The sequence below is a fragment of the Cervus canadensis genome, chromosome X, assembly GCF_019320065.1.
Source record: "Cervus canadensis isolate Bull #8, Minnesota chromosome X, ASM1932006v1, whole genome shotgun sequence".
Classification (NCBI taxonomy): domain Eukaryota; kingdom Metazoa; phylum Chordata; class Mammalia; order Artiodactyla; family Cervidae; genus Cervus; species Cervus canadensis.
Window position 1 is genome coordinate 142728973 of NC_057419.1, and position 15070 is coordinate 142744042.

The window sequence follows — 15070 nt, forward strand, 5'->3', positions numbered from 1 at the left end:
AGGTCCACGTCCAGAGGAACACAAGAGCCAGAGCGGGGCATCCACACACCACCCAAAAGGTGCACACTCGCACACGTGAACTCCCCAAGGCCACTGGGTGAAGTTTATTGTGAAACCTCTTGCGGTGAGGATAGGATGGGCAGGCCAGGACAGGGAGGGGAGCAGGTGCGGGCTCTAGGAAGCCGAGTCAGAGGCCTCTGAGCTGTCCTTGACGTCGGTGCTCTCTGTGGTCTCGCTGACCTCGCTGAGGTCCTTGCTGTCACCACCGCTGTCCTCCGCAACCAGGCCCTTTTCCTCACGACAGGCCTCCCCTGAGCTCGGAAGCGAGTTGCCCTTGCCTTCCACCTTGTTCTCGATGGAGCCCAGCACCACATGCCTGCCCTTCTCCTTCAGCTCCAGGTGCCGCCTCAGCTGCCACCGGAAGCCCGGGAGAGGCGGGAGGAAGGAGACAGGGCCTAAGTCTCTAGACCACAAGGGTCTGCTCCCACTGCCTGTTTCTGGTCCCTTGCTGGGGGGGCAGGCAGGGCAGGAAACACAGGACTGCGTTGGGAGACCCAGGGCTAGTCCCAGCAACTGCCTCCTTTGGGCCTGTTTCCTCTTCAATGAAGTGGAGGTGTTCATACGCCCTCACGTGGCTTCTGTGGAGCCCTCTGAATGGCCCTGGCCCCTGTGGAGCCTTGGGCAGAACCCTGACTGTCTCCTCAGCCTTGGAGCCGGCCGCAGCCATCCCCAGCCCCGCGCCTCAGCACGTCCAGATGCCTCCCCACTGTCCTGTCACAGCGGCCTCTGGGCAGGACAGGCCTCCTCCTCAGAAAATGGAGCCTTGGCCCAATGACAGCCTTCTTTAAAACCCCGCCAAGGTCCGGCTCCCCACCTGTCAGCTGAGGTGAAGAGGACCAGGACACCTCCAACTCCCTCAGGCCACCCCGCTCAGCCTGCTTGGGGCCGGTGGCCTTGGCCCCACCAGACTCACCTCATCGGCCATCTGGGTAAGGTCCCGCTTCATGGCGTATGCATCTTCCCCATCAGCGTAGTATTTGGGCTCCACTTCGCTGATCCTGGGGGCGGGGGGAGGGTGGAGAGGAGGAGAAACCGAGTTGGGGGCAATTCTCCTCCACCCTCTATTGCTATCTGCCAGTGGGACAGGGTGTCAGTGCCCCCCCAAAGGCCCTTTGGAGACGTTTCTGACGTGGCCTTCCGTCTGCTTTCTCCAACAGTAAGCTGGACTCCCTCCCACCCCTGGCATCCTGCCACCACCCCTCATCCCTAACCTGGCTCCCAAGGATCTGTGTCTGTGGTTTCCTGGGAACCGTCGCCCCTGAATGTGGCAATACCCTCCCCCTCCTTGTCCAGTTCCCTGTCACTTCCTGGGCACGCATGTCTGGCTGCCTCCCATGCCAAGCAGTTGGAAATGGGGGGGGGGTGCTGTGGCCTCTGTTCTTGGTGTTCTTGGACGGCCCAGAAAGGCCCTGCCAGCCTTCAGACCCGGGAACTGTCAACCAGCAGGGGCGTCTGCATCCAGGTCAAAGATCCTCAGATGCCCAGCCTGTAGGTCCTTCCCTTCCTTAAGCGAGCTGAAGCTAAGGCTGTCTCAGTGGGCTCTCCACAAACAGCCCATCCCAGCGGCTTTCACCACAATGCCCTGGGCAGGGCAGTTCCTGGCCAGGCTCTCTGTGTCCTGTGCTGGGCACACTGAGCGGACTGCTCTCGCCCACTGGGACACCCAGGGCTCTAGACCCCTCTGCTGCACCCTTCCTGCACCAATGTGCTTTGGTTTACCCTTTCTTCTGGTTCTGCTGAGATGCTTCTAGGTGCCTGGTCACTTTCAGTCCTGTTCCTGTCCTGGGTCCTTGTCTCTACTTCTGAACGCCTTCACCATGCTGCCCTTCACCTGGCCCCCACCAGCAGCAGGTAGTCGTCTTCTGCCCAGCAAGAAACACTAAATGTCCTCTAGACCCACAACACGTCTCGAGCAGACGGTGGCAGATAGGTGTCACTGTCTCCAAGTGGAGGCCACAGCCTGTCCCTAGCTCCAGCTGCCGCCCACCCTCATGCCTAGAAGGTAGCTCAGCCCATCTCAGCCACCTGGGCAAGCCAGACCTGGGGACTGTCCCATTCCCATTAGAAACATCTAGATCTACTTACTGAAAGTTGAGCGTGTTGGAATAGAGGTGCAGAGCTGCCCGGTTACTGTAGGGGAACAAGGCAGTGCTGAGCTCTACAGGCCAGGCCAGACAGGGACAGCATGTCCAGGTCCTGCCCCTCCTCCCAGTCCCCCTCCCCACGAATTCCACCTCCCAGTCTTCTCCAAAAGCCAAGGCTGCCCAGGACCCGAATCAAGACAGTAGCCCCCACGCCCCTTCCTTTGACCCCGGCTTCCACCTCTTCCGGACATGCAGGGAGACATATTTGGCATTGAAGTTCTCGATCATGGCTCGGGAGGCCTGGTCCATCAGCTTTTGAGCCAGACCAAGACGCCGGTGGGAACGCTTCACAGCCTGGGGGCAGAAAAGTGGGACCTCAGAGGTGGCTCCAACTAACTTCCACGCCCACCAGAGCCGGGGGGGGGGGCGGTCCTACGCACCAGTGAGGTGATATGTCCATGGGGCACATCGTCTGGGTCTTCTTCCCTAGAGCAAGAAGAAAAGAGAGGCTAGGAGCAAACCCCACAGTGCCCCCAGACCCAAGTAGGGGAGAGTCAGGGCTCTCCAGACCCCAGGCAGCAGACAAAAGACAAGTGCAGTATCAATGGAACACTATTCAGTGCTAAAAAGAAGGGAGTTATCAAGCCAGGAAAAGACATGGAGGAAACTTCAATACAAAAGACTGAGAGGCAGTCTGAAATGGCTATACTGTATGTTGAGGTACGTGCGCAGTCAGTCGTGTCTGACTCTTTGTGACCCCATGGACAGTAGCCCACCAGGCTCCTTTGTCCATGGAGATTCTCCAGGCAAGAGTACTGGAGTGGGTTGCCATTTCCTCCTCCAGGGGATCTTCCCCACCAAGGGATCGAACCTGTGTCTCCTGCAGTGGCAGGCAGATTCCTTACCACTGAGCCACCTGGGAAGCCCACACACTGTATGTTCTAATTGTGGGATGTTCTGGAAAAGGCAAAACTATGGATATAGTAAAGAGATCAGTGGTTCCCTGGGGAGAGAGGAGGGATGAACAGGTGGCGTAAGGAAAACTCGGCAGGCAGTGAGACTACTCTGTGTGATACTATAGAAGTGAACACATGTTGTTATACATTTGTCCATATGACTCCAAGGATGAAACTTACTGTGAACTATGGACTTTAATAATGATGTAGCAATATTGTAACAGATGTACAAGGAAATATTAGTAAGAGAGGCAACCAGGGAAGACAGGGGAGGAGTTATGTGAGAGGGGTGTGTATCTTGCACTCACATTTCCTCTAAAGCTCAAACTGAACTAAAGAACAGTCTATTCATTTCAAAAAGAAAAAAAAAAAACCCAACCCAGGCAGCCTCCATCAGACATGTGCAAATGTCAGTGTCCCTTCTCCCCCACCCGCAGGTCAGGCGCCAGTCTTGTCTCTCTGTCCCTGATGACTCACATTTTGGCCAGGACGTACCCCACGATCTTCCCATTCTCGTCCTCGGCGATGTACGAGAGCTGGAAGACAGGAGGAAAAAGGAGGCAGAAAACAAGTTTCTATCAGAGCTGGAGGAGCCCTTAGCAGACACCTGGTCAAACCGCCTGTCTCTTGCCCTGGCCATGATGGACAGCAGCCCAGGGTGGAGTTCAGTGACAGCTCCTGACCTCCAGGCAAGGTGGCCTTGTTTTCCCATACCACACAGTGCCCCTTGTTCTTAACCAGGAAGAGGTGGGCAGACAGGTGGTAATTCTGCTTCTAGGTTGGCCCTGTTCATCTCCCGTCTTCAGACACCTCCTTTCCACCCCCAGTCACCCCAGCTGAAGCCAACCCTCAGGGCCTCCTTCACCCAGGCGCCCCCCGCCCTGGACTCTTCATGGTCTCAGCCAACCCAGGGTGGGAATTCCCTGGCCTCCTTGACCCAGTCCCCAAATTCAACAGCCGCCCCACCTGGGGCCAGGAGAGGCCATGGTAGAAATAGTATTTCATCTGGTAGTTCTCAGGCAGGCACAGGAGGTTGCAGTGTTGCATGTTCATCAGGTCCTCTGGCTGCGAGGGAGGGCAGTGGAATGCGGTCAGGCCTGGGGCTGCACTAAGTAGGCCTCGGTTCTGTTGGAGCCCTGCTCGCTGTCTGCTTACCGACCCCCCACCCCCACCCCCAGATCTGGGCGGGAGCTGGGACTATCTGTCTCTGCACATGCCTGGCCCAGGGCCGCCGGGCAAAAACTTGACGGTTCCAGGAACGGACGTGAGCGCGCCAGGAAGCTCCCCAACACCACCCCACGGAGCCCCGACATCCCCGAAAGAAGGGGTTCGCAACCCCGGCCTTGAACCCCTGGCCTCATCTGTGGGGAGGGCCAACCCCATGGGAACGGTGGTCTTTACTGTTTCGTGCCGGGCGGCCGCAGGCGCTCCAGGCGGCCGGCCCTGGGGCTCGGCCGGGCCCCTCAGGAGCATGCGCACGCGGCCACCAGGCCCCGCTCCCACGCGGCGCGGACTGTCTCCGGACCCGGCCCCTCACCCTCGCATTGCGGATGTTCATAACGGCGGCGAGGCTCGCGGTTCCCAGCGGGTCGTGAACGCGCAGTCAGCTGCCGCCACGCTCCGGAGCAACACCGGGGCTGCCAGGCCACGGCTAGGGCTGGAGCTAGGTCCCGGATCGCGGGGGCGGTGGCGGAAGAGGCGGTGCGCGCCTGGCCCGGCCACCGGCCGGAAGTGGCGCACTGTCGGACCCACCCTCCTGGGTGTTTGGCCAATGTGCAGGGAGCTCCAAGAGCAGGGCGGGGCGTCTATGCGGGGCGGGCCAATGGCCGGGCCAGCCCCGGCGCGGGGCGGGCCTCTTGTCAAGGTGGGAGGTTCCAGAGCTCCGGGTGGGTCACTGGCCGGGCGAGCAGGTGCTCTCCAGCCAAAGGCGGCGGGCGTTACCCCCACTCCCGCAACCCCACGGAAGCTCACACACGCAGACAGTGTAATAGGCTTCGTTTTATTCTGCACCCGGGCGGGCGGGACCAGCGGGCGGAGGCCGGGCGCTGAGGGCCGAGGCAGGAGCGAGACGGCTCAGCAGGTCGTTCAGCATCTCCTCGCACATGGCCAGGCACCGCGGCACGTGGAAGCAGCCTACGGGGAGAGGCGGGACAGCGGGTTGGGAGGGCTAGGGACAGCCAAGTGCCCTGAGCCCCTGCAGCTCCGCCCTGTCCCCCACTCACCTTTGAAAGGACCCCCCTTGATAGTGAGGGCGACCTTCCCATCTCGGTTCAGGTAGCCAAACCATTCCCCGTACTCTGGATCGCGAAACTGCAATAACAAGGCAGTGACAGGCAGCGCCGGCAGGAGCTACCCAGATGCCAAACGCCTGGGGAATAAGTGTTCACCCGTCCCACTAAAGCGCTACCCGGGATCAGAGCCCAGGCAGATCCCAGATACCATAACTACAGAACCAGTGCTGTTAGATCCCGTGTCCTGGACAAATATGAACACAAAGGGCTTTCTCTTTTCCTTTTTCTGCAGCCGAAGTGGGCACCTAGATACCCCACTTTGGAAAGGGGCTGCTGACTGTGAGATGAAACCTTGCAAGATGGAATAAAGAACCCTGCTTGGGTATGATGGAACAGTTCCGTATCTTGAGTATGCTGGAAGTTATACAGATATATATGGGACTTCCCTGGTGGCTCTGTGCAAAAGAACCTGCTTGCCAATGCAGGAGACCTGGGTTGGATCCCTGTATCGGGAAAATCCCCTGGAGAAGGAAATCGCAACCCATTCCAGTATTCTTGCCTGGGAAATCCCATGAACAGAGGAGCCTGGCAGGCTGCAGTCCATTGGGCCACAAGAGTCAGATACAACTTAGGTACTAAACACAGATATATACATTGCTATATCTCAGTGAACTGAATACTTAAAATGGATACTTAAAATATTCATTGCACTTCAACAGAATTGATTTAAAGAAAGAGAATAGAAGTGCTGACCTGTCATGTAACTTTCTAACAGATGATTCCCTTTGAGTTCCTGTTCTCCGCTTCACAGGCCCGTCTTCCAGTTGATGAGACTGTAGATATCTAGCACTGAGCTGACTCCAGCCTTGCTTGTCACAGGTCCCAAACACATCTCCCTCTCCCTTGGAGCCCCCTGAAGCCTGACCCTGCCCAGCAGCTGTGTTGACCCATTCCGAATTTCTTTCTTCTCTCTTGCCCACAGTTCCTTGCAGATGCTCCAGGGTAGACTCCAAAGCCCTGGCCTAGACCCTTCTCTTTCCTCCCCAGATAGAGACGTGAGTGGAATCCCTTCTCAGAAGGACTGTGGAAGAAGTCAGTGACACTGAAGTACACTATAAAAATGTCTTTTTAAATGTCGACCTGTGAATAGGTCTACTCCTCTTCATAGCAGGTAACACTAGTTCTATATCTATTCATTCTATCTTTCCAGTAACACTGCTCATGTTCTCACTTATTATTCAACTATGTGATCTGACACGGACAGATTGAACTGTTTTCCTGTCCAGCATTTCTGTGGATGTCTGAATTTCCTGTCTTCTGTTATGATGATCAGTGCATAATGACTGATCTGTTTATAAGTTTCCTGATTGTTCGATGGCCATCTCTCTTTCTTGACAATTTATTCCTTAAATTTCACTTTATGCAGTTAACCCCGATGGCCTCGAACACAGGTTCTTTTGAATGCATTCAGTATTAACATACATCACCCCGGGTCTTGTGACTGTTGTGTTTGGAAGTAATGATGAGCGTGTGCAGTACTGGGAGATGCCCCTTGAACTACAATGTAACATGAACACATTTGGGATGTCTACTGGTGATGAAGTCAGACACTGCTAATACCACTGTGCTTTCATTCATGATGGAAGCAAATACCGGATTTCAGTTAGAGGTTAGCGTAAAGAAAGATAGAGTTTTCTCCCAGGTCACAAAACCCACAGACCACCAAGTAAGACCCCCCTGTTGTAATCCCTCCTGTACTAGGGTTTACTGATGGAGTGAGTTGTGGCTTTCGAAACACATTGGGAATTTTCCTTCATTCAGGCTCAGCCCCCAAGGTGCCTCTCAGCCATGGCTGGCACAGGTCATCACTCCATTCATTACACTCAGGCCTCTAGTGGTGGGGGGTGTCCCTGGCTTCCTTCCTGCCTCACAACTGATTCTTGTCTCCTTTGCTGGGCCCTCCTATTCCCTCTTCTCTTTTCTTTCTGTCCTCAAAGCTCACCTTGCCTTGTGGCTTTCAGTATATATCATCTATATCCTTATGACACTCAAGACACTTGTGGCCAGTTCAGACTCCTCCCATTCAACCAGACTCTGAGCCCTGCTCCTGTTGCATCTTCCACCCCAGGTCAGGCCCCCGCTCACTGGCCAGGATGACAGCCACCACGCCATCTCCCTGCCTTGGCCTGGGGCCCTATGGCCTCCCCTCCCAAAGCCCCAGCACCCTTGAACCCCAGAGTCAGGTTGACCCCTCTTTGCTGAGCACCCCTTCCAGCTTTTTTCCTTCCCATCAGCAGCCCCCCAGCCCCCTGACCTTGCTGTATTTCCCAGAGCTCTCATCCCCATCTCTGTTTGCTTGTTTACTTGTTTATGGTCAGTCCCAGTGCCAGCAAAATGTGAGCTCCAGTGGGGAAGGGGCTGCTCTGTTGACTCAACAGAGGGTACTGGGGCCGGGACCTCCATGTCTGCTGAGGGGCAAGCGGGGGATGTGTAGGAAGACTCGCCCTCCCCGCCCGGTCTGCAGTCTCCACACCTTTGCTGAGACCAAGAAGCAGCACTTACCCGGCGGAAGGTGTACTCAGCCACCTGGTAGAAGATGCGCAGCAAGGCGGGGTCCCCAGTCTCACTGTAGCCCATGAGGAAGGCGATCATGGCTTCACTGTGTGGCCACCAGAGCTTCATGGCCCACTCCAGCTGGGAGCAGAGAGGAGGCATCTGGAAGCCTGGGTACCACCCTCCGCCACCCCTCTCAGCAGGAAGGTCACCCCCATCATTCAGGCCCTGGCTAAGACTCCATCCAGCCCAGGCACTTGGAGCTTCATTGTGGCATGGACGACTATGGAGGCCTTGACTGCCCAGCAGATTGGCACTAGCTTCTTGAGCCGAAAGGGCAGGTCTGGGCCAGGCTCCCCTTGAGCCCTGGAATCCAAACCCTGGCTGTCTCATTGGTCTGTCTAGAGCCCCTTGGACAATCAGCTCCTGCCGGTGGCCAACTCAGCCACCTTCTGTGGACCTCAGTGGGATCAAGGTATAATCACACAGACATAAGGGACCAAATCTGCCCCCAGTGCTGATGGCTTAGAATCACCCAGTGAGCCTTTCCAAAATGGAGGGACATGTGTCTCCTTGTGTGTGTGAGCTTGAGGACCACTGGGGTCTCCCTGGGCCCCCCTCCTCTGTGAAATGGGTTGAGGACAGCCCTGGGCACATTCCCACCTGGGTGGGGCAGAGGCCATCAGCATCCTGGAAGTAGAAGAGGCCACCATGCTCAGGGTCCCATCCAGAGTGGAAAGGCAACAGTAGGAACTTGTCGATCACGTGGGCTTGAAGTTTGGCATCACCTCTTCGGATGGCATAACGGAGCAGGAACCAGCCAGCCTCCAGCGCGTGGCCTGGTTAAGGGCTCAGGGTAAGGCAGGTAGTGTGGTCTCCCCCAGGTAGGGGGCTCCAGCCCCCTGCGCTGCATGCTGACTCCCTTCCTCTCTTGCCAGCAGTGGGGGCTGCTTTGAGCCGTGCCCCCAGCATGGCAGGCCCATCCCTGCTTCTCTGCCAGGTCCTCAGTGCCCAGTGTGGAGGGAGGCAGGCAGTTCCCACATCTGAAGCCCACCCAACCCCTCACCTGGGTTCTGGTGTCTCCCCAAGCAGCCTGAGAGTTCCTCACCATCCTCTGACACATTCTCCAGCACAGCCTGCCCACCCCTCTGCAGAGGGAGGAGCAGAAGGGGGTTCAGCATTCAGCACCCCCCTCTGCCCCCTCCCTCCCCATCTGCAGGCTTGGGTGGGCTGGCAGGGGTGGGTGAGGGGCTTTGAGGAGCTGATTCCCTCCCAAGGGTCTGGAACTTGCTTTGGGCCTGGGCCCCAGAAGACACTGAATGGGGAGACTGAGATTGGGCTGACCTGGCTGTCCAGAGGCCTGGGAGGAAGCTGGGTCTGGGTTTCGAGCTCCTTGATGGGCCTGGGGGTCTGGACCCCACCCTCCTGCCCTCACCCCCACCTGGATCCCTGGGGTCCTCCCCCACCCTTTCCAAGGGTTCTGGGCCACACCTCCCTGTGTCTCCCCATCTGTAAAATAGACCCCTAGCTCATGAGTGGGCTTCCCTGGTGGCTCAGATGGTAAAGAATCTGCCTGCAATGTGCGGCAGACCTGGGTTCAATCCCTGAGTGGGGAAGATCCCCTGGAGGAGGGCATGGCAACCCACTCCAGTATTCTGGCCTGGGAGAATCCCCATGGACCGAGGAGCCTGGTGGGCTACAGTCCATAGGGTCAGAAAGAATTGGAGATGACTGAGCTCGGGGGTGAGTGTGGGCCTGGGGGTGGGGAATGGTGGTCACCCTGTGCCCCAGCCCCCCAGGACTGGTCTGGCAACCAGTGTCTACCTCCTGCCCCCACCTGCACGTGTTGCAGAATCCTCTGAGCACACCAGTCCCCCAGCTCCGCGGAGATGCCTGCCAGCTCCTCGTCCGCCTCCCCGAGTTGCTCCACCAGGTTGAGCAGCATCATGGGCACCGCCATGGATTCTGAGGCCGGGGCCCCAGGGAGCTGGGGCCGGCCCAGCCCGGAGGGGTCCTCCCGCACCCAGCTCACGATCTGATCCATCATCTCCATGGCTTCGCTCTGCGGGGGGAGGGGGGAGGGGAGACCCAGGCTGAGGCTGCAGCCCATCCAGTCTGTTCCGCCCAGGTCCCCTGGGCTGAGCTCCTAGGACACCCCTACCAAGGCCTGGCCCCAGGCTGGGTGCTAGGGCTCCTGGGCTGGGGGTTGCAGACCGTGCCCAGGCAGTGAGGTCAGCTTTGAAAGATGATGGGGCCAGGGAGGAGCACCCTCCTAGCCAGGGCAGGGCTGGTCCCTCTGGGCAGGACCCTGCAGAACCTGGGGGGGGGGTGCAGGCAATTGATCTCCCAGGGTCCCCCACTTCTTGTTTGTTGAAAAGCTTTAGCCTCCTAGGCCTTTCCAAGTTCCAAGGAGCATATTTAATCAGAGAAGTGAGGAAATGCAGAAACAAAGGAAAACAGATAAGCAAGACAAAACAATGAGTTTAGACTAAAGTCTTCCCCAAGAGCCATAAATAAAATCCTGAGTTGTATCCTTGAGCTGTTTTGCACATAACTAAAACACGCACCAGGGGGAAGAACTTAAGTACATGATGCCCAGTGGCACATAGAGCACAGACCATTGGTACCAGAAAGTGGATCATGTAACTCCCTCCTGGTTATCTCACCACCAGCCAATCAGAAGAATGTTCCTAAGCCGATCAGGTGCCCTTCGACCTCCTCCTTGATTTTGCCCTAAACCCTTCTCTGAAAGGTGTTTTGAGCAGGACCTACCCTGTCCCTTTGGAATAAATGCTGTACTTTCCTTCCCCACCACCTGGTGTCAGTGGACTGCCTTCACCACACATGGGCCCAAGTCTGGTTTGGTAACACCTCTGTGCCCATCCTAAAGAAAATCAGTCCTGAATATTTATTAGAAGGACTGATCCTGAAGCTAAAACTCCAGTACTTTTGGCCACCTGATGCGAAGAACCAACTCAGAAAATACCCTGATGCTGGGAAAGATTGAAGGCAGGAGGAGAGGGGGAAGACACAGGAGTGGATGGTTGGATGGCATCACCAACTCGATGGACATGAGTTTGAGTAAACTCCGGGAGTTGGAGATGGACAGGGAGGCCTGGCATGGTGCAGTCCATGGGGTTGCAAAGAGTCGGACACGACTGAGCCACTGAACTGAACTGAACGGTGCCCAGGGCCCCTGTGGGGGTTGTTGAGGGAGGGCCTCTGGGGGAGGGAGGACACAAAGTGACAGTAACAGCAGTAACAGTGGGCGTGACTGGCAGCCCTGCGCCCTGTGGGCCCAGAGAAAGGACTGATGTTAAGGACAGATCTGGCCCGCACCCAGGTGCCAGGAGCCAGCGAAGGTGAGGGACAGAGATGTACAGCGTGCCCATCCTCCCCCACACCTGGTACCGCGCGTCCCCCGTCACCCTCCACAGCTCGTTCATGGCCATGGTGTAGAAACACTCGCTGAAGATGGTCCGCTGCACCTTGACTGGGCGGCCGTCCCTGGTCAGCACAAAGGCACACTTCTTTGCAGGAGGTGCCACTTGGGCATAACGCAGCAAAAACTCGCCACCTGGTGGTCAGGAAGGTGGTGCGCTGGAAGGCGCGTTGGGGATGCCCCAGACGGTGCCTTCCTCCCCATCAGTGGGCACTGGGCGCCCTGGGGGGGGGCTTCCAGAGCCGGCTGGCAAGCAGGCAACTGGGAGTACCGCGCGGCTGCGGGGATCACCGAGAGTGGCCTCTGGGGAGACGGGGACGGGGAGGGAGGGCACCTGCTTTAGCTGCATTCAAAAGCTCCGGGCGGCGGAAGCGCTCAAACTGGCGGTACAAGCGACAGTACATCCACACCTGGGTTGGGGCGGGGGGGGGGGAGCGGAGGGGTCGTGGCTCAAGTGGGGAGCCGCCGTCCTCAGGGCCGTGGGAAGGAGGGCGGTGAGCCCGCGATCCCTGACCGGTGTGCGAACTCAGGCAGGACCCAGCGCGCCGGTTCCAGTCCCGGGCGCCCCCGGGCACGCCTCGTCCGTACCTGCCTCCCCTGCAGCCAGACGTACTTGAGGTCATCGTACACCCGCCCGTCGCGGCCAAGGCACGTGAAGAAGCCCCTGCGGGACACGCTGACATTAGCCGAGTTCGCGGGGATGGGGGTGGGGGCGGGGACTGGGGGCGGCACCCCACAGATGGCAGTCAGTCCAGAGTGAGGTACAGGGGCTCCAGAGGTGCGAAGAACCCAGTCCAAGGCCCCCAGAAGGGCGAGGCGCGCACCCCTGTTCCTGGTCGTGGGAGTGCTCCAGCCAGAAAGCCACCACGCGATCCAGCTCGCGCGCCACGCGCTCTTTCCAGGCCCGCAGCGTCTCTTGTTCCTTCTCCATGTCCTGTGGACAGAGACTTGGAGACACGGCTCCCCTACAGGCCGCCCCGTCTTCTCGGGTGCCCGTCCCGTCGGTGGACTCACCGGGGCCGCAGGTCACCCCAGGCTCGAGTGGCCCCCTAGGGCTGCCTGACTCGGAGCCTCGGGAAGCTCCCCCCCCGCGCCCCCCGAGGCAGGTCTGCCCTCCTGACCAAGATGGGCCCTGGGACTGAACCCCCCCCGTCCCCGCCCCCCGTCCTGGACGGCCTCCTCCAGGACAACACCGACCACCCCCAGCCCTCACCCCTTGCCCGGGCCGCCCAGCACTGGCCTGCCACACTCGGAGACCCCGGCTCATCACTCCCTCTCCTCCAGGAAGCCACACGGAGCGGAGTGAGGTCGCGTGACTGTCACTCAGCTGACCCAGCCTAGCACCACCCACCTCTACCCCGCTAGGTTCCGCCTGGCCCGGGGGCCAAGCCCACAGCGGGGGCGGGGCTTGGCTGGCTCACGGCCATGCCCCCACCCTCCGGCCACGCCCCCCGGGCGGACCCTCCGCCCCCCCGCCCCTCCCCCGCGAGGGAAGCTGAGGCCGCTGGAGCTCCTCTGCTGGGCGCCCTCCGCTTAATGCCCTAGTGGTGGGAAGTGCTGGGTGAGTTGGCAGGACATTCTGGGATTGGGGTGGGAGGTGGGGTAAAGAGGGAACTCAGGGCTGTCTTCCCTCCTCCAGCCACGTCTCCCCGCCTGAGGGGGGCCCCCCGGGGCAGGGCATGAGTCCAGGTGCTCAGGAGAGGAAAAAGTGACAGTGAAGTCACTTCTGACTCTTGGCGACCCCATGGACTGTAGCCCGCCAGGCTCCTACGTCCATGCGAATCTCCAGACCAGAACACTGGAGTGGGTGCCATTCCCTTCTCCAGGGATATTCCTGACCCAGGGATCGAACCCAGGTCTCCATCATCGCAGGCAGACTCTTTACCGTCTGAACCACCAGGGAAGTCCAAGAGAAGAGACAGCTGGAAATGCCTGAACGCTGAGACCCCTCTGACCTGTGACCCCACAGGGCGGGCAAGTCCTGTCTCTGTGGAATCCGCTCCACAGCCCCTGACCTCTTCACCCCAGAGATGCCACTCGACAGTCAGGCGGGAAACGTGCAAGTGAAGAGCAGGGTCCTCAGAGCCAGAGTTCTCCAGGGAGACCTTCCAGCACCCAGTCTGCCTCTCCGGACTGTCCGATTACATCGGGTGCTCTGAAGAAGGCGGGTCAAACTTCCTCCTCTTGCTCAGCCAATGGAAGAATTATGTGGAGGGGCCGTTTCCGGGACCCTGGACTCCTATGGGGGCTTGGGGAAGCTTGGGCTTCAGAGGGGGGCACCCTGTTTGCCGGAGATGTAACTGGGCCTCTTGCCTCATCCGTGCAGCCCAGGGACAGGAGCCTGGCGCGCCGTGTTCTTGTCCCGACGAGACCATGGGCGCCCTGCAGGTCAGCACACCCTGTGGCCGCTGTGTGCCCCCCATGTGACCTCGTGCTTGGGGGGCGGTCCCGGCTAGGGTCGCAGCTGGCTTGGTATCAGCCACCCAGCTGCAGATGCCCATCATTATTCCTGGTGTATCCCTTCTACCCAGCTTTCCCTTGCCTTCCTGTAACATGCCTAGCCAAGGATGAGCTTTGCTCCGGGGAGGGTTCTGAAGTTCCAGCCTCAGACATGGCCGTCGGTCATGGGGCAACCCCGAGGTGAAAGCGGGCGGTGCTCCTCACCCCGTGACTTCTCTCTGGAGTCCCTCAGGTAGACTCTCTGCCCCACAGTTGGCCCACATCTTCCCACCCCTGGACATTGCCCCCGCTGCTGTAGCCTGAATTACATGTGCCCACCACTCTCCCTGGGCCTCTGCCTGCCCCCACCACCCCCATCCGGGCCCCTCGGAGGCATGAGGTGCCTGGGCTCTGAGTCAGGTCAGAGTTGGCATGGTGAGGGACCAACAGGACCCCATGCTCACAAGACCCCATGATTCCAACAGAGAGGGTACCAGGGACAAAGGAGCATGCACTGGGGTGAGGTGCCATGGTGTGCCCTGAGTGGAGAGGTGCAGGGGATAATAGTCAGCTGCCTGTTGTTCTAAGCCATGAGAAAAACCCCATGGGCAAAGAATAAAATATAGCAATACAGCATAACCCAAATAAAAGTACATCGGGTTGATGAGTTGGGGTCGTCATGCCCTGCTAAGCTAAGGAAAAACATAGTGTGGACCTTGGAACGCTGGGTCAGCACAAGTTCAGAACACTGCTTGTGCACACACCAAGATGTTTTCCCAAGGCCTATGCAGGTCTATGACTTCCAGCTAGGTGACACCCCTTGTACAAGAAAATAAGAGATAGTTTAAGGTAATAAAATGGGAGATGTGACCAGGGACACAGGAGGCTGACTTCATCAGAGCACAACAAATACTTTGTTTGCCAAGACACTAAATAAATGTGATGTGGCTCCGAGGAACAGGGCACTTGATTCGAGGTCTTGAGTCCCCCAGTCCTGTCTTTAAAACTTGAATTGTCTCTAGTTTCTTTTCCCAAACTGTGCGTTGACCACTTTCCATCCCTACCTGCTGGATTTTGGTACCAGAGGAGTGTCCGAGCCCCATCCATGTCAGTGGGGCAGTAGCCTCACTGGTCCTCTCTGGCACCGAGGCTGTGCCAAGCCCTGGCGACCCCACTTGGCCCTCTGGGCCTTTGTCCTGGTTGGCACTGAGGACTGATGCTGCCTGCCTGCCCCTGGCTACACCACCATCTTAGCCCTGGCACCACAACCCAACAGTGGGACTGTTTATTTGGGGACCCTGACCC

General features: G+C 58.4%; 2 protein-coding genes across 3 annotated transcripts; both read right to left on the bottom strand.

The window, feature by feature from the left end:
* Nucleotides 1-81: 81 nt before the first annotated feature.
* On the bottom strand, nt 82-4853 carry NAA10 (N-alpha-acetyltransferase 10, NatA catalytic subunit). The gene is made up of 8 exons (XM_043459142.1): nt 4638-4853; nt 4067-4165; nt 3578-3636; nt 2585-2630; nt 2383-2498; nt 2146-2190; nt 974-1058; nt 82-411 (listed from the first exon to the last, which is right to left on the bottom strand). Exons 1-8 carry the CDS (start codon nt 4656-4658, stop codon nt 175-177), a joined length of 708 nt encoding a protein of 235 aa, XP_043315077.1. The 5' UTR covers nt 4659-4853; the 3' UTR covers nt 82-174.
* Nucleotides 4854-5078: 225 nt separating this feature from the next.
* LOC122435182 (renin binding protein) lies at nt 5079-12692 on the bottom strand. 2 transcript variants are annotated; one of them, XM_043459141.1, is made up of 11 exons: nt 12567-12692; nt 12151-12260; nt 11915-11990; nt 11661-11736; nt 11289-11461; nt 9722-9946; nt 8951-9032; nt 8548-8723; nt 7894-8025; nt 5323-5410; nt 5079-5233 (listed from the first exon to the last, which is right to left on the bottom strand). In XM_043459141.1, the coding sequence occupies exons 1-11, from the start codon at nt 12591-12593 to the stop codon at nt 5100-5102; spliced, it is 1299 nt and encodes a 432-aa protein (XP_043315076.1). In that variant the 5' UTR covers nt 12594-12692; the 3' UTR covers nt 5079-5099. The 2 variants fall into 2 exon arrangements, with proteins under 2 accessions (XP_043315076.1, XP_043315075.1); XM_043459140.1 differs by having other exon boundaries at nt 12540-12679.
* Nucleotides 12693-15070: the final 2378 nt, after the last annotated feature.

Bases quoted from the DNA above. Each gene is read 5' to 3' on its own strand.
- LOC122435182 (XM_043459140.1), bottom strand. From the start codon at position 12,593: ATGAGCCGGGGTCTCCGAGTGTGGCAGGCCAGTGCTGGGCGGCCCGGG. The intron at 9,033-9,721 runs GTGGGGGCAGGA...CTCCCTCTGCAG, and splicing joins GGATTCTGCAACACGTGCAG to AGGGGTGGGCAGGCTGTGCT. The intron at 8,026-8,547 runs GTGGGAATGTGC...CTCTGCTCCCAG, and splicing joins ATGGCCTCTGCCCCACCCAG to CTGGAGTGGGCCATGAAGCT.
- NAA10 (XM_043459142.1), bottom strand. From the start codon at position 4,658: ATGAACATCCGCAATGCGAGG. The intron at 2,191-2,382 runs GTGGAAGCCGGG...GTTCCCCTACAG, and splicing joins TCCCTGCATGTCCGGAAGAG to TAACCGGGCAGCTCTGCACC. The intron at 412-973 runs GTGAGTCTGGTG...TTCCGGTGGCAG, and splicing joins TTACCCAGATGGCCGATGAG to CTGAGGCGGCACCTGGAGCT.